This window comes from Callospermophilus lateralis, chromosome 15, assembly GCF_048772815.1.
Source record: "Callospermophilus lateralis isolate mCalLat2 chromosome 15, mCalLat2.hap1, whole genome shotgun sequence".
NCBI lineage: Eukaryota > Metazoa > Chordata > Mammalia > Rodentia > Sciuridae > Callospermophilus > Callospermophilus lateralis.
Genome location: NC_135319.1, coordinates 78,941,250 through 78,968,484, shown reverse-complemented (window position 1 = coordinate 78,968,484; position 27,235 = coordinate 78,941,250). Strand labels below are relative to the sequence as shown.

At 51.1% G+C, this 27,235-nt stretch overlaps 1 protein-coding gene across 2 annotated transcripts in view; it reads left to right on the top strand.

The window, feature by feature from the left end:
• Afap1l2 (actin filament associated protein 1 like 2) overlaps positions 1–24,635 on the top strand; it is an 89,658-nt gene extending 65,023 nt beyond the window's left edge. For both annotated transcript variants that reach the window (XM_076834147.1, XM_076834148.1), the window contains exons 5-19: positions 2,057–2,147; positions 7,633–7,835; positions 9,326–9,505; positions 12,429–12,518; positions 13,461–13,545; positions 14,033–14,137; positions 16,186–16,397; positions 18,156–18,301; positions 18,960–19,071; positions 19,634–19,873; positions 19,955–20,126; positions 20,415–20,570; positions 22,364–22,557; positions 22,643–22,774; positions 23,503–24,635. In XM_076834147.1, the coding sequence (XP_076690262.1) occupies positions 2,057–2,147; positions 7,633–7,835; positions 9,326–9,505; positions 12,429–12,518; positions 13,461–13,545; positions 14,033–14,137; positions 16,186–16,397; positions 18,156–18,301; positions 18,960–19,071; positions 19,634–19,873; positions 19,955–20,126; positions 20,415–20,570; positions 22,364–22,557; positions 22,643–22,774; positions 23,503–23,529 (2,145 nt within the window). In that variant the 3' untranslated portion in view covers positions 23,530–24,635. The remainder of the gene's footprint in view (positions 1–2,056; positions 2,148–7,632; positions 7,836–9,325; positions 9,506–12,428; positions 12,519–13,460; positions 13,546–14,032; positions 14,138–16,185; positions 16,398–18,155; positions 18,302–18,959; positions 19,072–19,633; positions 19,874–19,954; positions 20,127–20,414; positions 20,571–22,363; positions 22,558–22,642; positions 22,775–23,502) is intronic.
• Positions 24,636–27,235: the final 2,600 nt, after the last annotated feature.

Below are 27,235 nucleotides of genomic sequence, written 5' to 3'. Positions count from 1 at the left end.
ACTCGGAGCAGGCCATGTGGAGCTGCAAGGGTGCCTCCTATCATCTGGACCACCCCTCATCTTTAACTCTCTGTCTCATTACAGTCAGGGTTGGCACTGTCCCTCTGGCCAAGTCTCCCTGCCTCTGCTTTAGTGAAGTGAAGATTTTTGCAACACAGCTGTGCTGCTTTAGCAGGCATTGTCTGTGGGTTCCTGTTCTGTGCTGCAACTGGAGAGTTGGACATCTGAGATAAGAGACTCCAGGCCCACAAATCCCCCAGATATTTGCTACTTGGCTCTTTATGAAAAACAAAAAAAAAAAACAAATCTGTGGACCTCTGGTAAATCCCGAGCAGGGTGACTTTCTTCTCGTCTCTTCCTCTGAACAGTCAGAAAGTTATTTCTGGGATTGAAGTCAAGTCTCTTCTGCATCTTCATTCAATATTCACTGTCTTCCCCATCATAAAGATGTCGATGATTCAAATATTAGCCCTTTCTCGGATCCCTGGGGAGTTTAGGGCCCTCTCCTTTGACATCCGATAACAGGTCTTTCATGTGTCTGTGTTTAGAGGACTCTCTCCTGAGTTCTTAGGAAAATCATTTTCTCTTTTAACTTGACCTTAGTGCTTTTTGCCTCAGGAGCCTGGGGACCTGGGGCTCTGACTTGTTCCTCTGTAGCAAGGTGAGGTAGAGCTTGGCATACACTGGGTCAGGCCCAAACAGTCCCCTTTGTATCCTTCCAGAATACATTGATTTGTCCTCTGCCAAATACATGTACATGAAACTTCTCCATTTGCTATTCTTACATTTTATTTTCTTGGGTTAATAAAAATTAATATTTATTGAGTGCTTAATATTGCTGAGCCCAGTTTTATCCTTACCACAACCCCCTGTGACACAGGTATTTCTACTCCATTTTGCACTAAAGCCCAGCTTGTTGAGAGTCTCACAGCCGGAAGGTCAGGATTTGAGCCTGACACAGGAAGTTGGGTTCCTCACCACTGTCCGACACTTCCCCTCTGGACTGATCCATTTAGATATTTCAGGGAGGCTTTGGGGAGACCCATGAAATGTTGCCTGGTGCAGAAGGATCATTCTCTGCTCTGAACTCTTCTAGCTGTGGGATCCTGATCCAGAGTCAGATCTTGGGTTCCTTGAGCTTCTCCCCATAGAGGCCATCTCCCCACACCCCCTTAGGGGGCTCGCACCACCTGCTGAAAGGGGGCTCCCAGAGGCTGCAACGGGAGCTCTGGCCAGCCCGATGCAGAGCCCAGGGCTGTCTGAGAAGACCCTCTGGCTGCTGAGGGCAGGGGAAGTTCCCCCCTTGGACTCTGGGAAGCTGCCTGGGCCTCCCGGGCTGCCCTTTCTCAGGCTGGTGGCTGGGGACAGCTGAGGAGCAGACACTTCCCCTGAGACGAACACAGGAAGCTGAAGGTCCTCTGCTCGCAGCTCTCAGTGTGGCCTGCTGCATGTTCGAGGCCCGGCAGCCACATCCTCGGCCCCGGTGGATTAGGAGATGCCCAGGTGATCCTGTAGCTTCCTGTGTGGGGAGGTGCACCCCCAGGGAGGGAGTTACTCCTGCTGGGGCTGGAGACCTTGGAGCCACCTCTGGGCTTGCCCAGCTCTGCTGTCTGAGGCCGGGAGGAGCTTGGAGGTTCAGTGGTGCAGCTGCCTGGCCTCTGCCGACCCTCTTCATGGAGACCTGTCTCAGCTGCAGGACAGTAGTCCAGTGATTAGGCTCCTGTCACATCAACTGCCCTCTCTGTCCAACCCCCAGACCCCTGCCCGACCATTGTGTCCTTGCAGTTAGTGTGGCCGGCCCCGTGGGGAAGTGTTGAGTCTCAGTGAATGCTCAGAACGGCCCTGGGATGATTCTTTTGCAGAGGAGGGAAGTGGCTTGGAGAGCCTGTGTCCCTGTGTGGGATCCCTGGGTTTCCTTGCCACCCCTCCTCCCTGGTAGAACTCCGGGCAGGCTTCCCTTCCCTCTGGACTCTTCCTCCTTCCCCCATAGGGTGGATCCAGGTTGCTCCCAGCATGCCTTTTCTGAAGGTGTCTGTTCTCTCCGATCATGCCACAGATTCCAGAACGGAAACAGCCTGCCGTCCCCAAGATCGAGTCTCCAGAGGGTTACTATGAAGAGGCCGAGCCATACGACACGTCGGTCAATGGTAGGTCCCAGCGGCTGGGGCTGGAGGGGACTCGCTGCTTTAACCCAGAGGTCGGGCCCACTCACCTGGTGGCCACCAACTCACTCATCCCTGGCTGGAAGGCAGAGGGGCTGCCATTCCCAGAGAAAATGGTCAGGGCATTTGGCCTTTGGTCTTCAGTGTGGTGCCAAGACCCACAGCCAGCCAGCCAGCCTGCCAGGAGGAGTGAGGATGGCCCGCAGCGGGCAGGCTCACGGTGCTGGTATTGACTGGGCTCCCACCTGGATCTCCTCCGTTCATCCCAGAAAGAGGGTGGAGGAGGATCTGTTGGCCAAGGGGTGCACGTCCCTGGGAAGCAATGGAAACGGAGGCCAGACTGAGTCTGAGCTCAGCTTCATGTTCTTCTGTGACTCAGAGTTGTTGTACTCCCACCCTGTGACCAGGACAAGAGCCCTCAGCTTCCCTGGAAAGAAAATAGATACAAATAAACCCAGAATACATTGTGTAGTGATAAGCCAAGCGTTAGGAAGGAAAACAGAACCGAGGCTAGGCTTTGGCAGGAGAGGAGTGCTTTTCTCTGATGGCATGACTTTGGGCAGATCCCTGAATATTGTGCCGAATGGATCAGGCAGATACCTGTGGGAAGAACTTTCTAGACAGAGTCAGTATATGCGAAGGCCCTGGGGCAGAGGCCAGCATGGCAAGAACAGGGGAAGTAGGGGAAGATGAGGAGTGGAGGGCTGCAGGCCATGGTGAGGGCTTTGGAACTTTAAATGAAACTGCAAGCCTTTGGATGGGGTTAGTGACTGACCTCACTTAACTCCTGCACCCTGTATGAATGGCTACACAGGATAGCTCCATGCTGGAACCATCCATTCTTGGCCAGAGTTCTCAGCCTGAGGAAGCTGGATCAGAGCTTAGCTTTCCCTTACTATAGAAATAGCTGAGATAACTAACTTATAAAGAGAAAAGGGTTATTTTGGCTCATAACTTTGGAGGTTCCGGTTCAAGACTGGACAGACCCATTGCTCGGAGTCTCTGGTGGGCAGCTGAATGGCAGTGCAAGCTCCTTACCTCATGGCCAAGAAGCAATAGAACAAAGGGGAAGGAGCTGGGATCCCACCATCCCCGCTGTGAGCACACCCGCAAGGCCTACAGCCCTACAGCCACAGGACCCTTACTTCTAAAGGTTCCAGTGCCTCCCAACAGCTCCACCCTGGGGACCACATCTTCAGCGTGGACCTTTGCAGGAGAGTCAACATCCAAACCTTAGCCCCTTCTTCTCTTTTTTCTCTTTCCTTCCTTTGTAAGTGAAAGGGTTTTGAAAGCACAGTGTGATTTGCAGATACACACACAGTGACAGTCCCTGCTGGTGGGAATAAACTTGGCAGAAAGGGGCGTGTGGTTCCATGAACAGCAGGACCCAGGATGAGACAGCACCAGTGACTTGGAGCCATGTCAGCTTCTCCTCTTCCTTCACACTGTACCTGCCGCCTCTAGTCCCAGGAACTGTGGGAGGCGAGGGCCTGTCCACCCTGAGGATAGTCTGAGAGGTTGGCCTTGTGGGTAGATGCCTCTTGGCTTCTCCCACTGAGCGCGTGTGACGTTGCCAAGTCACCTGCCCCGCTGTGATTCCAGACTGCAGCTGAGGGTGCGGGGCTGCTGTCTGGGCCCATCTTGAAGGTAGAGACAGTGACTCACTGCAGTGAGCACCTTTGTGTGTCTTAAGCCTGGCTCTCTAGGGTGTGGCCTGTGCCAGTCAGGGCCTGCCTCCCAGACATGCCCCAGGCCTGTTTGTGAGGCAGAAGCTTTATTTTGACACAAACAAGTGGTTGGGAAGACCTGGTTCTTGGTATTTGTCTCGGCCTCGAGTCCCCCTGTTGTTTATAACTGGGACTAAAGGTTGTCACAAGGACAGCTTCAGCTCACCCTGGGGAGTGGGTCAGGGAAGCCCTGGGGTGGAGGTAAACCCAGCTGTGGAAACCCATAGTAAGGCGGCCAGGAAGAGGGCCTCGTCCCTCCTGTCAGGACAAGGTCTGAGGATGACCTGGGGAGAAGTGGCCACACTTGTTACAGAGGAGGACTTTCCTGCATGACAAGCCGGTCTGTCCTCACTTCCTGCCTGCTGTCCCCACACCTGCTTGGGCAGCGGGATGTGCAGGTTACAGCAGGAGGAAGGAGCGCTGGGCTCCAGCCCCTTCCTCTAGTTGTTTGGCCAATTACTATTTTGCTGACTTCCTGCCACAGGGTCAGTCTCTTGGATTCTTGTCCTGCTTTATCAGCAGTGTCCCTACAAGTGCTGCTGGGATGGGGTCCTCTCTCCAAGCAAATGTGTAGTGTGTGTCCTGATGGCTTGCCCAGGACATTGGGTTCTTCATTCATGATGTCTCCTGCTAGGGGCATAGCAGCTGCTGTAACAAATAGCTCCACAGTGTCCATTTTTAGTGACAGGACCCAAATCTGCTTCTCACTCCCAGAGCAGTTCACTAGGTATTTCTGGTTCCATGTAGTTTAGGAACCCAGGCTCCTTCCGTGTTTGGCCATCCTTTCTCTGGGCCACTGAATCCTCAGCAGAGAGAGCAGAGAACCCCTAAGTGTTCCCCTAAAGCACCAGCCAACCCCTCATAGGATCCAGTGCTAACCTCTGTGGACAGGCGGCCATGTTGCCACATGTGGGTCTCTGTACTTGGGTATGTCCCTCTCTTCATCTTGTCTCTCTCTTCTTGCCTCCGTGCTTCTGGATACCATGCAGGCCATTCTGGCAGATCTCTCCCTCCTGGAGTCCCCAGCTGGGTGCAGGTGCCTGAAGGAGTCATTTACGCCACCATCGCCTTGGGTACTGCCTGTCCCCAGAACTGGAATGCTAGTGACGCCGTGTCTGATGCCTGGCCTGGAGAGATGGGCGCATGTCCCGAGGACGGCACTGTCCTCTTCCCATCCTCATGCATGGCTCCTGCATGTGTGCGCCACGTGCTGTCTTGCCAGGGGCATGGTTTGCTCTGCTTTCCACAGACCCCCGCCAGAAATATGGGTGAATGATTCCAAGGGAGCCTGCATGGTTGTTCTGCCCTTGGTTCCTGAGGACTTTCCGCAGGACACAGTGGGCGCAGTCCTGCTGGGATCACCTGAGCATCCTGCCTTTTTTTTCCTGCTCACCCTGCGCCCCCTGGAAGCCAAGAATCTGTTTTAAGAGAATCCTCCATTTATGGTGTGCCGTGAGCCCTCGTAGGGATAAAGACAATTGTTAGTACATTTGCCCTAAGTTTTCTCCTAGCTGCCTCAGGTACTACCACGGGCCGTTACTTCTCAGTTAGCTTCCTCTTACTGCAGGGAGGAGGACTAGCAGGTGTCAGAATTCTCCACAGAACACACAGGGCCACCTTAGGAGCCCAAACTGGGGCTTTATCTGCCTTCATGCTGCCCTCTGGAGCTTCCCTCCCTTAATTTTTTGTTTCTGGAGGAAGAATCCCAACGACATTGTGTCATTTTTTAAAATTTCACCTTTTGTACAGATGATGTCATATTGACAATGAGATTTTTCCCCCTGTTCCCACTTCCCTATCAGATCAACTGTTTTGCGTCCTCTGAGCTACATTTCAGTCGTGACCTATTTGCATAGAGACTTCTAATTGTGCTTTCTCCCCGTTGCCACATCTCGGGGAGTTTATTGAGTTGCCGACTAGTGTTCAGACATTGATGGATTCTGGGTCCATTGGTGCACTGAGTGGATGGAATCAGACTTTCCTTATCCGGGCCCCTTTGCTGACAGCTAAATAGCACTTGAATAAATAGATTCATTCAGGTAACATTCCTCTCTCTTCTTTTTTATCTTTATTTATTTATCATGCTGCTGGGGATGATCCAACCAGGGACCCTAACCTCCAGCCCCTCTTCTTTTTGGAAAAACTAGTTTCCTAGGATCATCTCTGAGGACTGGGATTATTAGATCAAAGAACATAGGTCTTTTTATGGCTCTTGAAAAAAACAAGCTGCCCGATTGTGTTCTGAGAGACTTGTGTGAATTTATGTTACTACCAGCACAGGGTCTCCTTGCTGGGTAGTGCTGATTTTCCATCTTATTTAATAGGTATCAAATTATAAAGTATGCAGGTTTTTTTTTATTAAGTCAGAAAGAGGAGTAGTACCACACTACTTTAAAAAAAAAGACATTAAAATAAAGTGTTGTTTTTAGAAATATTAAAACAAAATAATATTTTCATTGGCACCATACCTAGGATAGCTGTTGCAGTGACCTTGTTCCATTTTCCTATATTCTAACTCCAGTATGGTCTGCACCTTAGTGTGCAAGAACCCAGCTATCAGGACAAGAGCTGCTGGGGTCTTCTGGGAAGAATTAGGTGCCCCATGGGCTCTCCCTCTTCTGAATCAGAGTGTCATGGGACAGAAGAGAGGTGTCACTCACCTGAGTTGGGGGGGCAGAATAAGGACTGCTATGTGGAGGTTACTAGGAACTAGACCTTGGGCCCTCTTTCTGAATGGGAGCGTGTCCAGTGATCAGGAGGGAGCCAGTTCCCTGTCCGTGGGGACTTCAGGCTGAGCATCAAGGTTATGACAAACAAGAGTTCTGCGCTGAGACGGGGGTTGGGCTGGGGATCCTGGGTCCCTTTTCCCCAGGTGCTGCCGTTCGAGGGTTGATGGGCCGAGTGATGGATTGGTCGGTGGATTTTCTTTGCCTGGTTTGGGGTGGCCTTGAATGCAGCGGTGAGGCCTGGAGAGGCAGCAGGAGCAGGAACTAGAAGCCGGGCAGGTGGAGTGTGCCTAGAACTGTGCCTGGTTCGTGCCGCGTTGAGATGGGGGAGTCTTTCACAATGTGAGGAGGGCTCAGGACTGCTTTGAGTTAGGAACCAGGTAAAGGGACGTTCGGCAGGGAGGGAGGGAACAGAGTCGGGAGGGTCGGAATGGGTTTGCTGAGAAGGGCTGTGGCCAGGACAGCATACTCAGGGCGGAAGTACCATCTTCCCAGAAAGCTGTTTCCTGCTGTGGTTTACGTGGCCTTTTCTCTGACCTGGGACAGATCCAGGTCCAGGATAGAGACCTACAAAGCACATAGCTAGGGCTCTGAGGGCCTTTTCTTCCTGCCAAACCCTAAGGATGACAGAGTGCCAGGCCCAGAGGAGCCTGGAAAGATCCCCACCCCTGTGGCTTCATCCTTCCTTGGAAAAACGGGCTGCAGAGGACGCCTGGCTTCCGGGAGCGCACAGTTGGTCTGTGGGAATCCAGAGAAGACAGAAAGGCAGAGACCAGGTTTTTGGTTATTTGGGTTTTGTGGCCCAAGGCAGCACGTGAGAATCCTCTCAAAGGGAATTAGGGACAGAAAGTCAGCCATGGTCTTGCTTGGTGGCTGTGGGGCTGTTTTGAGGGCATGAGGGACAGGAGGGTGGTGGTCTCGGGCTTGGGCTGCTGAGGCCTGCTGCCCTCCCCAAAGTTACCTGTTTAGGGAGACGACCTTCCTGCAGGGCCCTGACCAAGCGCATCTTCCTTGCAGAGGACGGCGAGGCCGTGAGCAGCTCCTACGAGTCCTACGATGAAGAGGAGACCAAGGGCAAGGCCGCACTCTACCAGTGGCCCTCCCCGGAGGCCAGCATCGAGCTGATGCGGGACGCCCGCATCTGCGCCTTCCTGTGGCGCAAGAAGTGGCTGGGCCAGTGGGCCAAGCAGCTCTGCGTGATAAGGGACACCAGGCTCCTGGTCAGTTCCCGTCTTCTTTGCTTGCAGGGGCGGGGGTCAGGGAGGAGAGAGGTGCTCCCTGGTGTGCTCCCTGGTGTGCTCCCAGGGGCTCAGAGCCTGTTGATGTCAGGAGACTGTCACTGCTTCCCAACCTGAAATCACACGCAGGATTTTGAGAGTGCGGAAGAATGTGTTTTTTCTAGACTAGAAAGAACTAGTAGTTTTCATCAGGCTCTGAAAGGGGGCTGTGATTATCACTACCTCCCCCATCCTTCCCATCCCATGCACCCGTGTTTGAAAGACACGTCGTTCTGTCTTCTGGTCCTTAATCACCTTTTAGCCAATGGAGCCCAGTGGCTTCCTGAGGCCAACCACCAGCCCCAGTTCTAGCTACTGCTGTGGTCTGAGCAGCATGAGAATCATAGCTATCTTCTCAGAAACCATAACACTTTGAGCTACTAATTGTAAGTCAAGACCCATAAAGGAGCCAGACACAGGACTCTGATGACAGTCTTGTTTCCTATACATTAAATTAAAATTCACAGTTCTGAGCTGGCTGTGTAGGCTGTGCATCTGTAGTCCCAGCTACTAGGGAAGCTGAGGCAAGAGGATCACCTGAGCCCAGAAGTTCAAGGTCGGCGTGGGAAGCATAGACTTCATCTCAAAAAAAAAAAAAAAAAAAAAAAAATCAGTTTTAGTTCCTGACTTAAAGTTACATGGAATTATTATTCTCCTTTGGTCACAATGTACCCTGCTTTGTATAAATGTTATCAAGGTGATCCTGTCAAACAACCCACGAGGTCCCCATTTTACATTGAGGGTAAAGCCTTTACTGCAGGCCAAAGTCTTTATCTAGGAGAGGAAGAAGGTACCTTCCTTTCTTGGCTAACACATCTTCCTGGTGAGACAGGAAATAAGCTTAGTTTTTTGCACCCGACGGATCCTTTACTGGGAAAGCCAAGCAAGAAATACAAATACAGAGAAGTGAGAAAAGTCCGTTCCACCTTGGAGAACTAAGTTGTCTGCAGGGGACATAAGCTTATGAGCTGCTTAATGATGGCACACGTCTGAGAAACATGTCATCCGGCAATGCGATGGCTACGTGAGCATCACAGTGTGTACGTACACAAACCGAGGCAGCCACATTATTAGGCAATTTATCTCATGATAGGGCCACCACGCATCATGACAATCCATTGCTGACCAAAACATCTCAAGTTGGGGCATGATTGTATTTTGGGAACCCCCTGCCCCCGGCTCAGAGCAGCCTTGAGCCATTTGGATGAGCAAGGTCCTGGAGCATCCCTACTTGAGGCTGGGGAGAAGTCGGATGCTGGGAATGGGATGGCTGGTATTTGTAGTGGAGGCTCTGGGCCTGCCATAGGGGGTCCAGCCTTCTAGTTTTTGGGGTAAAATCAGGCTCTTGGGGGGTATTCAGCATTCAGGGGCCCCTGCTTTGCAGAATCCAGTGAGGCCAATGTCCCTGGCAATGAGCTTCTTTTCTCTTCCAGTGCTACAAATCCTCCAAGGACCACAGCCCTCAGCTAGACGTGAACTTGCTGGGCAGCAGCGTCATTCACAAGGAGAAGCAAGTGCGGAAGAAGGAGCACAAGCTGAAGATCATGCCCATGAACGCCGACGTGATTGTGCTGGGCCTGCAGAGCAAGGACCAGGCCGAGCAGTGGCTCCGGGTGAGCAAGGCGCAGGCTTCCTCCAGGCCTCCCTCCAGGCCTCCCTCCAGGGGCTCCTGCAGTTCTGCTCCCAGCTTTTCCTAAAGGGATGGCGATGCCATCCAGGGTAGAGGGCCTGAGATCCTTCACAGGCCCAGGGCTTTCTGTGCTCCAGGTCAGTGTCAGGGGAACGAACGCTGGTCTCTGCTGCTGCTCCTTCCAAATCCTTCTTGGAAGCTGGGACTGGGCAGTGGTTGGAATCCACTTGCCTTTTTGCCCCCCGTGAGGCAACACCAGGCTTCTTATTAAAGGGGTGTCTTCCGCTGCATCCCTGAAGTATTTACCACAGGCTGTGGACTTTCAGCTGAACCCCGCCGTGACGTGGGCGTGGTCACGCCCCCATCTTACAGGAATAGAGGTTAAGGTGCAGAGGGCAGAGGTGACTACCCAAGGTCACCTGGCAAGTGAGTGGCAGCACCTAGGACTGTCTTACCACGGCACTGGGTTTCCCGCCACCACAAATGCACCTGGCCCTCTGCTGTCATTCCCGCCAGGATATGATGCTGATGAAGCCCACGGAGAGGGACTGGCCGCCCCAAGTCAAAGATGAGCTTGATGATTCTAGAAAGTCTGTACCAAGAAGGGACTCTGGTGAGGCTTGTTAGGGCCAGGGCCACCCTCTCCCTCCTTTTTGCTGCCCAGTTCGCTGTCGCGGCCACATTGACACATTTCCAGCATCATTCCCCTGCTGTCCCCTGCCACCTGGCTAAACAAAACCACCATGAGGAGCCTGTCAGCAGCAGATCTGACCACCTGATTAAAGTGTGGCTGAAAATGGTACCTGCCCCAGGCACTGGCTATCCCCAGTGCTGAGTACCCCAGTTTCGGAGCAGGTGAGCTGTTTTTGTGAAACCACTAACTGTTTTGAGAAACCATTAAATGTTTTGAGAATTCTGGCCAGACCAAGTTCTAGGAGGAGCTGGCAGTTATCTCAGCCCTTATTGCAAAATGTCCAGGTGGTTAAAGGCGGTCATACAGGATAAGAAGGGCCACCAGATGGACAGGCTTGTAGATTGTGGGGTTCCTAAGAGTTTGTTAGCCCTTCAGAAAGGCCAAGGCTGGCATTCGAGAGCATGGGCTCTGGCCTCGAATCCTGGCTTCCTCCCTTTTGAGCTGAGTGATCTTGGGTTGGTTCCTTAATGCATGTGAAGTGCTACTGTGCTGCATCTGGGCAGAGTATGTGAAACAGAGGTGACCACTGAGGCCCGGAGAGTGCCAGAGGCTGATCTTGGGCTGCAGAGCTGACTAGGACCTGGGCTTGGAGCTGCTAGTTTGCTTTTGAACTTCCTCCTCTCACCAGGTCTCCCCTGTGGCTTTTGCCAGCTCTCCATATCCTCACCCTCACCCACTATGTGCACAGGAGTGTGGATGTGTGCACGCACACGTGCGCATACACATTTATGCACACATGCATGCACGTGTGTGCACCCACAGATACAGTGTGGACACGGCATGCGAGCACACATTTCCCTTGTCCCCAGTTCCCAGTGCTGTTCCCTGCCTGCCCAGACCCATCTCTCCCTTCCTGACCCCAGCCTCCTGCTCTAGACTCTCACGCCCTCTCCTAAGACCCCGGCCCCCACAGTCCCTGCTGGTGGCTTTAAAGACAAGAGCGCTTTCAGAAGGCACAGCCCATCTGTGTCCAGCCTTCACAGAGGGGCCTCTCTCCCAGGTCAGATGAGTGCAGAGGTGACCTGGCTGTCAGGGCCTGGCTCCAGAAGTCCCCGCCTCCTACAGTGGCTGCTCAGCCTGCCTCAGAGCTCCCCATCAAGCTGCCTGGGACTTGCAGAACCTGCCCACCGTCCCTGGACTTCCTGATTCTTCAGAATCACACTTTACATGTTAAAGACAGGAATGTATGTGCCTGCCCTGTGCTGGGTACTGGACACTCAAGTCCCCAAAGCCACCCTGTAGAGGTGCCCCATTTTACAGATGCCAGAGCTGGGGCTTGGGCCCAAGGTCACATGGCTAGTCTGCCGACCCCAGCACCAGCCCTCTTCCTATGAAACTGTCATGTATTCTTTGTGGAACAAAGACCCTAACTGGAGTCAGTGTTGAAAGTGAGAATTGTCTTGTTTCCCTCCCCCATAACTGTTCTTCCTTGTGTTCTTTGGCTTTTGTGATGTTAAGCCCATTCCACAAATTGCTCTAGGCAAAGATTGAAAAGGAAGGGGACTTGAAATTACTCTTACTAATTCTGTACCTTCAAAGGGCTTTGCAATTGTGTATGTGTGTGTGTGTGTGTGTGTGGCTGGCCTGCCAGCCTGGGCTGTGCCCCTCTAGGAATCCCCGAGGTGGCCCCTGGCTCAGAAGGGGGGTGGGTGCATTGCTGTTTAGTGAAGTCAGAGCCACCTCTGACCTTTGTGTGTCCCCATCCCAGGCACTGTGTGGCAGTGAAAAGGCTTTTTCCCAGGGGAGGCTGGGAGGGATGGTAGCGGGCAAGTTTGGAGAGATGGTAATGGTGGTCAGCTCAAGGCAATCGGCTGGCCTGCTCCGGAGTGGCGTGGAGAGTCCAGAGCCAGCCCATGGCCCCCACTGCCAGAGGACTGTCTAACAAATGGGACTGTTTGTGTCACCCATAGCAGAGCAGCTGGCAGGAAGGGGCTCAGGGAGCTGAAGGCTGGCTGCTCTGGCCATCTTGGGGCTCTGCTGCAAAGGCCCCTCACCGACACCCAGGACATGGGGGACCTGTAGCCGTGGGCCTGTGCCTCCAGGTTCGACCACTGCAGCCTCCACAACTGAATCCCATGGGGCCCGGGGCAGGGGCAGTGCTTCTCTGTACCCACTCTCCCAGCCCCGAGGGCCCCTGCCTTGGTCTGGCTGTATGTGCAGGTGGAAGGGCCTTGCACGGACCCTGGCCTCATTGAGGGTGTTCTTGCCTCAGGTCATCCAGGAGGTGAGCGGCCTGCCTTCCGAAGGAGCCTCTGAGGGAAACCAGTACATCCCAGATGCCCAGCGCCTGTGCTGTCAGCGGGTAAGGCTCTGCCCGCCTGGAAGTGAGTGCCATCTGCCCTTCTTCCACACGAATTTCAAGTGTAAAATTGGGAGCTTTGTTTTTGTATTTCAACTCAATTAAAAGAAACATACAATGCTTGGACGAGGGCAGTGACTTTAGTTTGGCAGGAAGAAGGATGAAATGGATACAGGGCTAAAATATTTCCTTGCTAGGGCGGGGGCAGTGTTATGAGAGCAAAAGTCGCTTCGCCCTACATGCTTCAGCTGGGAGATTCATTCTATGAGGCTCTTCCTTCCTGCTTGTTCCCCTGCGGAGCCTCTGGGTGGGGCAGTCTTGACGTGTCCCCTACCTCCAGAGGGCTCAGGGTGCCTTTGCCTGGAGCCTGGGCTTGAGGTCAAGGAAATCGGGTGGAGGGCTGTCACCTGCAGGGTCACCCCTTAGGTCCCTGAGTATCTGCAGGTGGGTACCCAGAAGCCTGGCAGTGCAGAGGGCCCCTACCAGGGAATGGAAGCAAGAGGGCCCACGCGTCTCTCAGGCCCCTGGAGACGTGCTGCAGCATGGCCACAGGGACTTGAGAGGGGCTGGGCAGTGGTGGTCTCCCTCATTCTGTGGCAGGGTGAATTTGTGTCCTTCCTGTTGAGGTAAGAACTGAGGATCTCTCTGTGGTGTTTCCATGGCCAGGTGCCACCTCTTCCTGGGTCCTGCCTCAGGCCAGGACGGTTGGTTGGGGCCATCAGCTTGCTTCCTAGAATAGGTGGTTGACTGGAATGTTCCCGAGTCACATTCAACCAGCTACAGCTAGTCCCCACCCGCCTAGTCAACATAGATGGAGATTATCCCTGTCTGCACCCAAGATGCATCTAATCTCTCTTAAATTGAAGTTCTCAATGTAACCATTCCCAGCCAGTGGTTCCCATTCATCTCTTTCTCTCTACACCCCCCCCCTTTTCTTTCCTGTAGCCAGATATAGCTGAAAAGTACCTGTCTGCTCCAGAGTATGGAAGCTCCACAGACAGCCACCCTGAGGTCCCAGAGACCAAAGACGGTAACACCGCTGTGGCTGGCGGCCTCGTGGTGGGGAGGGTGACATTATTTCCAGGATGAGACTTAGCCATCTGACTCAACCCTAATGGGTTTCAACAGCTGATTCTAACAAACCCTCCAACTTATAAACCATTGGAAATCCTGCATCTGATAGATCCTGGGAAACTGGAGAGGTGGCCAAATTGAAGTTAAGTCTCATGAAAGGCTGAGGATGGAGTATTCTGTCTCTTCTTGTTTGCCAACCCTACTTAAAAATCCCTTTGAGCCATATAGTCTGTAAAGAGTCTCAAGTGCTTATCTGTTCTTATGAGAAGGCTGAGTACCCCCTTGACGGTGTGACTTTGGAGACAGCCAATTCTGGGGAGCAGACGTGTGTGTGTGCACGCACGCACACATGCAGGCAGGGAGCAAGAGGGTTCTGGAGGGGATGAGTTTGCATGTGGGTGGGCTGCATACAACACTGATTGCTTTCTCTCTCCTCTCGACAGTCAAAAAGAAATGTTCTGCTGGCCTCAAACTGAGCAACCTAATGAACCTGGGCAGGAAGAAATCCACCTCGCTGGAGCCCCCAGAGAGGTCCCTGGAGACATCTAGTAAGAACCATAGCTGCCTCCAGGACCGAGGGCTGGAGCCCAGACCACGAAGGCAGGGGGTTCCAGGGCCGGTTTAAGCACCTCTAGGGATGGCAAGCACACAGCCCCTGGCTTTAGTTTGTCTTTGTTGTAGGTAGTCCTTGTGCTGAGCCCGAGTCGGTCTTATTGCAGTGTTGGATCCTTTGTGAAAGGGGAACTAATCAGTGTCTGATGCTTAGTTGATCAGTATGTGTGCAGGGGCATGGCAGACACAGTGTCAGGATAGGGGAAGGCGGGTGGAGGGCACAGTCTTAAGACCTTCAGCCTAAGAGAGAGGATGGCTTCCCCCTAAGCATGCACTTGGCCTTCCTTGTGGCAGTCAGGACTCAGGGACATGGAGAACCTCTTCTGCCCTGTGGTCAGACATGGCACGTGGACTTGAGCCTTAAAGGCAGGTGGAGCTGAGGAGGCTAGAACCACCTGGGGCAGCAGCAAAGACTCAGAACAGGCGGGCCGAGGAAGGGAAAGTGAGAAGCCCGCGTGGCTGGACCGGAGGACGTTACAGGGGCTGGTAGGTTCTTAGATGTCATTGTCACTGCCCTCGACCCAGAAACCAAGGTCAGAGGGCAAAGACACTGATGTGAGGGATCTTGACTCCCAAGCTGGGGTTCTCGACTGCAGCCCTCCGTGGGGCCTGAAGGCCATTACTGTCTGCCTTTGGGCCTTTCCGTCTTGTGGAATGACGTCCTGTCCCCAGACTCTTTTCTGAGGCCCAGTTAGGTTCTCTTCTGGTTTGAGCTGGCAGGATGGTGGGTGGAATAGGAAAGGAGAGGAGGAGCGGTGGTGCATGCCTGTAATCCCAGCAGCTAGGAAAAATGAGGCAGGAGGATCACAAGTTCAAATCCAGCCTCAGCATCTTAGGCCCTAAGCAACTTAGCGAGATCCTGTCTTTGGGGTGGTGGCTCAGTAGTTAAGCACCCTGGGTTCAATCTCTGGTACCAAAAAAAGAAAAGTGGAGTGGTCTCCTGCTTCTCTTGCCAGGACGATGGGTAGTGCCCGGGTCTGTCTGCCCCTGCAGCCTGGGAACCTGATCCCTGTGCGTCACTGTCTGGGAGATGGTCGGGTCATTGCTGGAAGTCTGCTCTCTCAGCCAACTATGCTCCTGTCCCTTGGGGGCAGGCCAGAGAGAACACAGTGGCTGTCCTCCCCAAGACTCGGGTGCTTAAGATCTGAGCTCCCGCCTTTCCAGACCAAACTGCACTTTGTAAGTCAGTGTATCTGAGAAGGTGAGGAGCAAAGAGCTATCGACTCACTGTAGAGGTGGAAGGAGGGTCCTGAGGCTGCATTCTACGCATCCTTGTCACTTGCAGGGACAAGGCTGCGTGTGGTGGATAGTATCAACTCAGTAAACACTTCTCTGATGTGGGAAAAGCCTTGTCCTCTCCTTGGGAAGCTGAACACAGCAACCCTCTGAGAACTAAAGAATGGCATGATGGGTGCTGGTGCTGACAGCCCGTGTGCCTAGAGGAAAGGGGGTCCCTGGTGGATAAGACAGACCTTGGGCATTAGAGAGGCCACCATGCAGTTCCTGCCTTTGGGAAGCAGGTGTGTCCAGGTGGGGAGGCTGACGTGGAGGCAGAGAGTTTCACTGGACCAGGTTCCAGGTGTTCTGATGGAAGGCAGACTAAGGGGAGAAGGAGCTGAATGCTGCACAGGCTGAGTCTGAACAGCCGGGGGATGCAAAGGCTGTTGGGAGCCAAGAAAGCTGCAGCTGCAGAGGCAGCAGGGTTGAGCCAGAAGCTGGGAGATGGGGTGGGCAAGCTTCCTGCCACAATGACCTGTGTTTGGGAGGGAGTGCTGCTGAGGGCCTGGCTGCTTACACACAGAAAGAAAACGATGGACTTGAGATCCACAAGCTTCCATGCAATATGAAAGGCATGGGCGGTTCTGAAATTGATGCCAGAGGACAGTCCTGTGAGGCCCAGAGGCCCTCCTTCAGCCATGTCCCCTCCTGCAGGTGTGTGGCCCCAGCTCCTTCTCAGCCTCACCCCACTGCATGCCTCCTACAGGTTACCTGAATGTTCTGGTGAACAGTCAGTGGAAGTCACGCTGGTGCTCCGTCAGGGACAGCCACCTGCACTTCTACCAGGACCGGAACCGCAGCAAGGTGGCCCAGCAGCCCCTCAGCCTGGTGGGCTGTGAGGTGGTCCCAGATCCCAGCCCCGACCATCTCTACTCCTTCCGCATCCTCCACGGAGGGGAGGAGCTGGCCAAGCTCGAGGTACCACTGGGCCCTAGGAGGATGTGGGCAGCAGGGACAGCCAGGGCTGGTGGCTGCAGGAATCCAGGGCTGTGATCCTGCTGAGGCAGGATCCACCTAGCCTCAGGCCGTTTTTAGTTCCCTTGTCTGTGATTGTTTGCATTTAAAAAAAAAAAAAATGTCCACTCCTGTTCCAACCTCAGGGTGGTTGTGTTACAGGAGTGGGGCAATGAGCTACTTCCTGCACTTAGAGCAGGCAGAGTATTTATAACTCCCAGAGCTGCCAGAAAGGCTCTAGATTCAAATGAGTGCTAGTTTGTGTCACCAACTAGGAGAGCTGGTACTTAAGCTCTGTCAGTCCTCATTCTTATCTGGGGGACAGGATTTGCTCTGTGATACATTTCTCCCATTCCCCACCCTCTGATGTGGTGTTACATTTATAACAATCAGGAGGTGACATAATGCCTTGCTGGGAGCCCCGCAGGTGGAGCTGATGGCACACACTTGCCCATTAACTCCTGTTGGCTTAGTCCTTTATCCCAGGTCTTCCTCCAAATTTTGCTCTAACACTGCCCTCTAGTGGCTAAAACATCCACATCATAATAGCTTCCTAAAGATGAGCTTGGTCAACCCATTTGACAATCGGCAAATATCTATCTGCTCAGAACCATAACGTGGAAGACAAAAGAGACAGATGCCCCCTGATGGAACTTTTATTCTAGTTTGTGAATGTGAGGATATTTGGCTAATTAACCAATTAATTGCTTAGTTACAGTTGCTGCAAACAAGTGAGGCAAGTACCAGGCAGGTTGGATGGGGACTGGCTGGAGATGAGGCTGGGAGTGGGCAGGGCTTGATCCTAGGAGCAGTGGGATCCCTGGCCCTCAAAGGAGGTGGCAGGTCCAGATGTAGATTTTAAGATGCTTCATCCAGCTATTAGGTGGGGGATGGACAGAAAGGGGACAAAAAGAGACCTATCAGGAAGCTGCTACAGTTGCCTCAGGCAAAGCTGGTAGTAGCCTACACTTGGGGACCCCCATGAAAAGCAGTATTGAGAAATTCAGTTGAAAATACATGGGAGAAGGAAACCAACTAACCATCCAATTGGGCTTACAGCTGCCTCTCCATTTAAGAAAAACTCGATGTGTGTGGTATAATGCCCAAATGCTGGTTTTCCTCATGAAGATAAATCTGAAGCTTTTATAGAATTCCTAGATTTTTCTCATTCTAAAGGCAAGAAACGATGTTGGCATTTTAATAGAAGTGCCCAAAGTGTGTGTTGGATTAGAATGCATTATACCCCGGAGGGGAAACACCAAATTCACTGGAATTTAGGTGATAATTAGTAGAGCTACTTGGTCTGCTGTTAGGTGTTTCAAGATGCCTTGACTTGGAGTCATAAGCAAAAGTAAATTTGAACAGTATTCCTTAGCAAGGTCCAGGCAGTCTGGTATGTAGGGATCAGAGTGATAAACAGTGAAGTGAGCATCACGACAGCGAGGTGTCAACCTCCAGTACAATTCTTCATTGTAATAACTGTTAACAGTTATTTACAGAAGCACAGGCATATAAATGACCTGATATTTTGGACTAATATCCAGGGCATCACAGAGGTGGTCACAGATGGAAATTGGGTCCCTGGGGGTGGGATATGCTGTTGAAGATCATGCCCAAGCCAGGCTGTTTCAGGGACTTGACAGGCAGGACCGGGATCAGGCAATGGCATTGTGGTGGCCTGCGGGGGCAAGGCCTGGCTCAGGTCTCTCGGCCTCTCTCCAGGCCAAGTCTTCTGAGGAGATGGGCCACTGGCTAGGCCTCCTGCTGTCCGAGTCAGGCTCCAAGACAGACCCGGAAGACTTCACCTATGACTACGTGGACGCCGAGAGAGTCTCCTGTATCGTGAGCGCGGCCAAAACCTCTCTCCTGTGAGTCGGAAGGGCCTCCCGTTATGCCCTCTCCCCCTCTCAGCCCTGCTTCTAGACCCTGGGCCTGGGCCAGGCTCTGGTGCAGAGCTGGAACAGAGCAGCCACTGACAGCATGGGGCTAAGTCCTAGGCCAAGGGGCAGCCCTCAGGGAGGTCCTGCTAAGATCTGCAAGCTGAGCTGGGCTCTGGGTGGCCATGGGCTCTAGCTGGACACTCCCCAGCTCCCTAGGGCAGAGTGGGTTCCTGTCCTTTGTCTTTACACCAATTCAGCACTTGATGCCTCACAGGGAGGCAGAGCTGGGACTGGTGAAAGCCAACCAGGCCACTGAAGCAGAATCCGTCTTCTTACGCATAAAACAGGACTAGTGTGTAGTGTACCCTGCCCCAGGGGTATTGTGCAGAGCCAGGGGAGGCTCCTAAAAGAGAGGTGTCAGGAGGAGGTGGCCATAAGATGCTAAGAGGAGGGGCAGGGGGCAGGGGGTGGGGATCTGAACCCAAGAGTTCCAGGGCAAAGGCTCTGGGAAGAGAGAGATGCCTCCAAACACATGGAGGCAGGCCTTCACCCCCATATCTCCATGCAGCCAAAGCCTTGCATCCTGGCGAGTCCACCCCCTGTCCTGGGTGCCTAGCGCATGCTGTGTCTGGCCCGTGTCTTCCAGACTGATGCAGAGAAAGTTCTCAGAGCCCAACACTTACATCGACGGGCTGCCCAGCCAGGACCGCCAGGAGGAGCTGTATGACGACGTGGAGATGTCAGAGCTGACGGCCGCGGTAAGGGCTTGGAGGGCAGCAGCTCCAGTCCTCCTCCTGCCAGCCCTGTGCACCCCCATGCTGGTGGTGGTCAGGTTGTCCAAGATGAGTGGTTTCTAAGTCACCTGAAGGCCATCAGTGTAGACCCCGGGTGCAGCTGGCTCAGTTCTGTGCATGGCCTGGGGACCTACGGCAGTGCTAGCAAAAGGGTGGCACCATTAGCCATCAAGGCCCACACAGGGCTGAGGTGGGTGTCACTACCCAGCAGTTCCTGGCATGGAGCCCTGGCTCTGCTGGGCCTCTGTGGGCGATCTCACTGAATCCCACCCGCTATGGGAAGTGCTGCCGGTTCCCTCTGTACAGATGAGGTGGTGAGGGTCAGGGAAGGTGAACGCTGGGCCTGGGTCTTCCTCCAGCCTCTGGAGTGGCACTACCAGGTCTCAACAGGAGGCTCCCTGGGGAGGGAGGGCAAGAGGGCACGTCTGGGAACCCCTGGGAGGAGACAGGTGCCCTGAGGCAGGGCTGGTGCCCCATCACAACTGGGGAATGGAGTAAAGCTGGATGGCATCTGCCTCTTTTGCAGGTGGAACCCGCGGAGGAAGCCACCCCTGCTGTAGATGCCCCCTCTGAGAGTGAACTTGACCGAGTGTACCTGGACCTCACGCCAGTCAAGTCCTTCCTGTACAGCTCCGGCGGAGCCCAGGCTCAGGCCTTCTTCCCCCCGTCTCCACCCTTCGATGATCCAGCTGAGGCCCTCCCTGCAGACCCAGGCCCGGCCCCAGATGAGCCTTGCACCAAGTCTGCAGAGAACCCAGAGCAGCAGGTACAGGCCAGTCCCTGCAGAGGGCTGACCACCTTCCTGTGCCCATCCTCCAGATGAATTTTGTGTTTTCTCCCCACACAGAGGCAGCTGGAGAGCCGGGAGCCCGAGGAGCCTTCCCTGAGAATCACCACAGTCAAATTCCAGCCTGAGCAGCAGAGAATCTCCTTCCCACCAAACTGCCCCGATACTGTGGCTGTCACCCCAGCTAGCGCCAGCCCGCCTGTGAAGGACAGGTTGCGAGTGACCAATGCAGGTACCTACGCAAGATCAGCGCTTAGCGTTTTGTACTTGGCTCAGAGAAGTTAGCCCTATTCCCTCCCTTTCAGATGAGGAAATAGGTTCAAAGAGGTGAAGTAACTTGCCCAAAGCGGCACAGCAAAGAAAATGTGGGCCCAGTTTCCTTTCCTGTCCCTGATGGGCTGACCTGGAGTCCAGCTCTGATCTTCTGCTCCAGCCTTGGGTTCTGAGTCTGGGAAGTAGTTGGGAACAGCCCTAACAATCGAGCTCAGCTGACTTGGAACAACCCCTTCTGGGTCTACAGAAATCAAACTTGGCAAGAATCGGACAGAGGCTGAGGTGAAGCGGTACACAGAGGAGAAAGACAGACTCGAGAAGAAGAAGGAAGAGATCCGGGGGCACCTGGCTCAGCTCCGGAAAGAGAAACGGGAGCTGAAAGAGACCCTGTTAAAGTGTGCAGGTAAGGGGTCTCCAGGTGGGGAGGGCCCAGGGCTGGACTCTCAGCTTAGGGGACATAAGGGCTTTGTGGTGGTGGGACCTGGGTCTGTCACTGGCTTCCAGATCTCTGGGCCTGAGCCCCTTCACCTGTGGCATACCCTTGTCCCCTCTAGCCCTGTCTGAAAGGCTGCCATCCCGCAGAGGGACCCCTGACCCAGCCCAAGCAGACCAGCAGGTAGCTGGGCTAGCTTAAGGTAGAAATCTTTAAAAAAAAAAAAAAATGTAATTAGGCCTGAAATGTTTTGTTTTCACTTAAAAAAACAAATGTACCATTACTGGGCCCATCTTTCGATGCCCTGCCAAGGCCTAGTTTTGAGATGTGGGTCAGCAGAATGGTGTCCCATGGCCGAGCCGGCTGGCCTCTGCCACACTGGTAAAGCATTGACCTCCAGACTCACTCCTTTGAAGTGAATCAGAGTTTAAGATACTTGTAAAGCAAAGCTGAGGCCTTCCAGATTGTCTTCCAAATCACTCTCCTATTGCGGGACAACTGTTTTCTAGCAACTTCCCTCCTGTGGAACCTACTCTAACCTTGAATTTCTGACAGTAGCTTTGTGCTCACTTAATATTTAAATTTCAGCGTTGCATGAACAAGCCCAATAGGCATAGTAGGTATGGGGACAGATGTAGCTGCTTTCTGGGAAGCTTACAATTGCTGAAGGAAGGTCTTGGGATTGCAGTCACCCAGTTTTTGAATACTGGCTTTACTGAGATAGTTGTCATGTTGTTGACCCATTTAAAGTGACCAAGTCAATGGTTTTTAGTATATTCACAGTTTTGCAGCCATCACCACAATCAAGTTTTGGACTCCAAAGCCTGTATCAGTCATTCTCCCACTTTCTTATCCCCGTCTACCATCTATCACTCTAAATAGGTACCCTCTGTTGCTAAGGTGTTCCTGGCTGGGCTTCCTTTTGACTCAGCTGAGACTGGAGGGCTGGGACGTGAGCTGATGTGGGCGACCCAGGCTCATCTGTGACGGTGCTTAGAAAGCCCCCAGCTGGTGTGAGGCAGGCCTGGATAGTCCAGGCTGGAGGAGAGAATTTTCACTGTGGTTTATTCTCCTTGCAAATAAGCTCTTGAGATCCAGACGATAAGTGATTCTCCAAGTATTGATACTGACCAGCAAATAACAACTATATTATCTTTAAATGTCAGCACCAAAAATTTCACTTCAGGTATTCTCAGTTTTTCTCTATGAATTTTCCCTAAACAGTGGCTTGTCTCTGACTGAGGCCCGCAGGTGCTCATTTACCACAAAGCCTGCAAACAACCTGGTGGCTGTTGACTCATGCTTGGGACTATACTGACCCCATGTGGTGCCATCCCTTCCTCCAGCAGTGGGCTCCTGCAGGTGGTTTCTTAGCCCACTTTTATGTATTTTATCCCTAGGGACTAAGGTCAGGCCTCGGGAAGCACAAGACCCGGGCATAGAGGGACTGTGGGGGTAGCCAGAGAACCCAGCCCCTCTCATGCTTTACCTGCAAGAATAGCAAGATCTCAGAACCCCTGCGAGCCCACCAGAAGAGACTTACCCTTCCAAGGAAGGTTTCCCAGGCTTTGTAGAACGCTCGCACGAGATCTGGACCTGGAGGCTGTTCCCTGCACACACAGGCCATCCCACCTCTGAGTGGAAAAGCTATGTCCACCTGGGTCCTCCTCCAGCAGGGGTGTGTGTAAACTCCTTCCACTCAGCGTGGCTCCCTGGCCTCAGCTGAAATGCTCTTCTCTGTAGTGGCTTAATTCTGTCTCCAGACAAGGGAGTCCTGGCCAGCTTGGAACAGAAGCTGAAGGAAATTGACGAGGAGTGTCGGATAGAGGAGAGCAGGCGTGTGGACCTAGAGCTCAACATCATGGAGGTGAAGGACAACCTGAAGAAGGCTGAGGCTGGGCCCGTGACACTGGGCACCACTGTAGACACTACCCACCTGGACAACATGAGCCCTCGTGTGAGTGCCTCCTGGACATGGGCTGGGGGAAGTGGGTCATGTCTTCCTGCCCAACTCAACCCTTGCTCTCCTCCTGTAACCACAGCCCAAAGCCGCCGCCGCCGCCGCCTCCACCTCTCCCCCAGACTGCACCCCAGTCAACTCTGCAACCGCCCTCAAGAACAGGCCTCTTTCTGTCATGGTCACAGGCAAGGGCACCGTCCTCCAGAAAGCCAAGGTAAGCAATCACTGCCAGCCTCAAGGGCCAGCAGAACCATTGCTAAGATGTGGCTCTTCTTTGTGGCGGTGGGGGCCAGTCCGGATCAGGGCTCAGCTCTCAACAGAAAGTCAGTGACTCTGGCTTCACTGTGCCTTTGATGAGCCAGAAGGCTCTTACACTGGATTCAAGTGTTCTGATCAGTAAGCCCCAAGGACACTTCTGTCCTTGACCTACCCACCACTTGGCTTTGAGTGGAATATATGGGCCAGCTGCAGCTCAGACCACAAAAATCAGTGCCTCCAAAAGGCCTTCTACCATTAAAATTAAATAAACAAGTCACCCAACAATGGATGGATGGATCCCATGATCGGGTCTCTCCCTGAGGGCTAGACAAAGTAGCATTAGTCTTTACCTCAATTGCACTATAAAGAACATGCCTGGAGTTGCCTTTGGACACTGCTCTTTCTGTCCTGCTAGAGATAGTTGGAGGCACCCACTCACTGGGTGTTCAATCCAGTAGAGCAGGTGACCTTCCCTCCCTCACTGTTATGGTCAACAGCACTCTGCCAGAGCCAGGCCATCTCTTAGTAGGTGCTCCTTGCAGGAATGAGCACACAGGTTGGAAACATACTCGTCCTATTTGTAACTGCTTCTGTACTTTAAATTTTTCTGTGTATATAAAGGTTGCTACAGAGAATAACTTTCTTTTTTTGGGGGGGGGGGTGTGCTGGTATTTGGTGCTCCAGGAATGGGAGAAGAAAGGAGCAAGTTAGGAAATGAACATCATCTAAAGACTTTTGTGTCATTGGGACCTTGGTGACAATCCTGCTTTGGTAAAGTCTTCACTGAAACAGCGACTCTGAGAAAGGGTGAGTCTGTTTAGAAGAAAAAGCCAGGACTGGGGTACTGTGAATGGAAAGCTTGGTTAAGAGCTGGCTCTGTCCCTTTTTGAGCCCAGGGGAACAAATCCAAAATAAGGCTTCTTTGGAGACTGGAGTCTATTGGCTGTAAACAAGACACTGTATTAGGGATGTTCTGTTTCTGGTTTTTAATCAAGTGTTTTTAGTGAAAAGTTTCTGGTGATTAAACTTTGGGGTAGAAGAAAAATTGAGGTATCAGGACCCTGTCCCCCTGGCTTTGGTGACTTGAGAAGACCTGAGCGCCATTTCCAATGCCAACAGAGTTGGGGGTTAAACCGCCCTTGCCTTCAAGTTTGATCTCCAGTGTGATTGTGGGCCCAACTTAGTCTCTAGTGATTTTAAACAGCATCAATACCACCTGCAACATGAATTTTAAGAAACAGTAGCTGAGAGAAATATTTGGGATCCAGCTGAGGCACTGATCCCACCAAGGGTCTTTATTCCGGTCCAAGGCAGCCCTGAATCACTGCCTTTAAATAAAATTGTGATACTGTATTGTATAGAAATGTTTAAAATCCCATCGTTTAGAACAGTGAAAAGTGTTTTTTGAAATCTGAATTTTTACATGACTATAGAAAAAAATTATCCTATGTTTACAGATTCAGTCCTATAGTCAGGCCATTTTGAACAGGAGAATTATTTAATATCATGCTTTGTTAGTTCCTGTGTTGAAGTTCTGTTTTAATTTCTAGTTACCTTGCAAGAAAAAAAGTGGTGAATTTCGGTTAGTATAGTGTCGCTCTTCCTTGTGCTGTGATCGCATTGTTAACACAGGTTGAAACATTTCATCTATACCCCGCCTTAGTTCTCTAACAATGGTTCCTGAGAGCTAAAAGTCTTTTTTAAAAAAATGTATTGTCTTTCTAATCCCAGGGCATTTATTTCCTATGTCATAAACACTTGGGGACCTGAACCAAGTGAGTGAGTTCTTTTTGTTTTTTAATAAAATGTTCACTGTATTTCAGGTTTTCCTTGTATTTCATGGAATAACTTGGGGCAGGGCCTGATGAACTATTGAGGGCCAAACATTTAAACTTCAAAATATATACAGACTGATAGAACCATAAGGTACAATCCCAGCAAGAGATTTCAAAGTCCTCTTACACAAGTCACCAGCTAAGGCTAAAAGAGGATTGTAATAGTAGAAATAGTATAATTAGCAATGTACCAAATTCTCTGGAAACATCTGCAGAAACTGAAAAATCAATATGCCTATAAGTTAAACAGACGCATAAATGTTTATTTACAAAAGGACAAAACCAAATTCTGGATCATTAAAAAGATTAATGCAAAACAACAACAAAAAACCCTAAAGCTGTATAGAATGGCAGACTTGACAGAGGCGAAAGTGCTATGGACATGTAAAAGTCTGAGAAACAGGTTTTCCATGATAGTCATCAAAAATGCTATACATATATATCCAAAAGAAAAACCAAATCTCACTTTTGGATGTTGATGGAAAAAAATCATTGAAATTCAGCAATGTTTTTTGAACAATGATGAAAGTATACAAATGTATAATTTATCACATTAACAGACTACATGTGGGAAAAGCATACCATAAATCTCAATGCTCATAATGAACATTCTCATCCTTCACCTGATAAAATGACCTACAGGAAACACAGAAATTAGCACTACAAGAGTGACCGTCCTTTTTGTTAAGAACCAGTTATGAGTAAGTGTTATTACTGATACTTTTAAAAACATCCTGGAGAGCCTGGTGAAGGGAAATGACGAGAAAAAGTAGTACTCAACTTCAAAAGGAAGAGACAAAACTATCATTTATAGATGGTATTTCCCTGGACACTAGAGTGGTCAGAGCATGGCTGGCACCAGGATCATTCAGGAAAATAAAAAGATATTTGATCCATCTTCAGTGCTTTAGTTAATGTAAATAAAACACATTCATATAATTAAATCTGGAAATAAATTTGAAATGAAAGAAAAGGGCTTGACTGGTTAGGCAATGCCAGTTCTATTGGGACAATTAAAAAGGTCCATCTGGCCAGTGGCCCATTCACTAGAAAATTCAAGCCAGGTGTGGTGGTACACACCCATGGTCCTAGGTACTCAGGAGGCCAAGGCAGGTAGATCGCAAATTTGAAACCAGCCTGGGCAATAGGGCAAGATCCTATCTCTCAAAAACTTAAAGGCTGGGGATGTGGCTCAAGCGGTAGCACACTCGCCAGGTTTGATCCTCAGCACCACATAAAAATAAAGATGTGTCCACCAAAAACTAAAAAATAAATATTAAAAATTCTCTTTAAAAAAAAAGAAATGGTAAAGACCTTCAATGCATAAGTCCAGTGTATTATTTAAGTCCAAGTAATCCAGATGAGGAGCCAAATAGCCTTGAACAAGGCAAAGAACCTACATGACAAAATGATTATGTTATTAAAGATAATGAATTAATTGATCAGCATCTCCTGGATGAGCATATGGCCCTGTCCGAGTATTGCCTTCTGAGAAGAACAGTAATAACATAAAATTGATTATCAATAAAAATGTCCCTAGAACACAAATGACCCAATGCTTGGGACACCAGACTTTTAATTTCTAATGTCTAATAATACTTTTCAAACATCAGAAATCCTGAATTTCTTACATTGGTATTTAAATTAAATTTGTACTTTTACACGTAAAACAAAATATTTATATTAAAAAGACAAAAACCATCCCCAGCACCACAAAGAAAAGAAGGAAACACTATGATAAAAGTCTCTGGATTTTTCTACTAAAACCTCAACTCTAAACAACATGACCAAGGGGAAGAATCGATTCCTAAGTACTGCAGGAGTAAATACTCAGTTTGCCAGGAAAAAAAATTGCAAATATTCCTTTTAAATAAATAACACCACCTCTTGAAATAGGTATAAAAAAATGTAAAAAAAGCAAAAGTCCCTGTAAGTTTCTTTAACCTTTATTTATTTTAAGAATTCTTCTCTGCCCCACCAAAAGGGGAAAGGAAGTTTTCAATAAACACTCCATCATTAACTTCTTGGTCGTAAACTCTTAAAAGGAAGCCCCACCAAGAAGCTGTCACCCAGAGCCAGACCAACCACACAAGGCCCCTCCAGACCTGGGCCATTTGCACAGTTGACCCCTCCCCTGTAGCCAGCCAAGTTCATTAATTGGTCAAATTCCGGTCTGGGACTTTTCCTAGTGTCTCCTTGACACAGAAGTCACAAACACCAATAAGTCCCCAAACTAAGACCAAATGCACACAAGAGATCTTCCAGGAAGTGAAAAAGTCTACACTTTTCCCTTTTGGAAGTGCCATTGCTTCATGGTCCAAATGATATGCTAGTAAATACCTTCTGCTGGGCATTACCGTCTCACCACTTCCTGTCTAGCATTTGTGGTGGGCAAAATGAACCCCAGACAGCCATCAGATTTCCCGTAGTCTCCAGGATCTCACGTTTTTCCTCAGGGGAAAAGTGGCAGTTGACATACCTCAACAAAGTACAACTGGGTACAGAAGTAAATATTTACTGACATACCTAGAGTCTGCAGTATCACCCTTGGTGATGTCAAGCTCGACTACTGCTCCCAACAG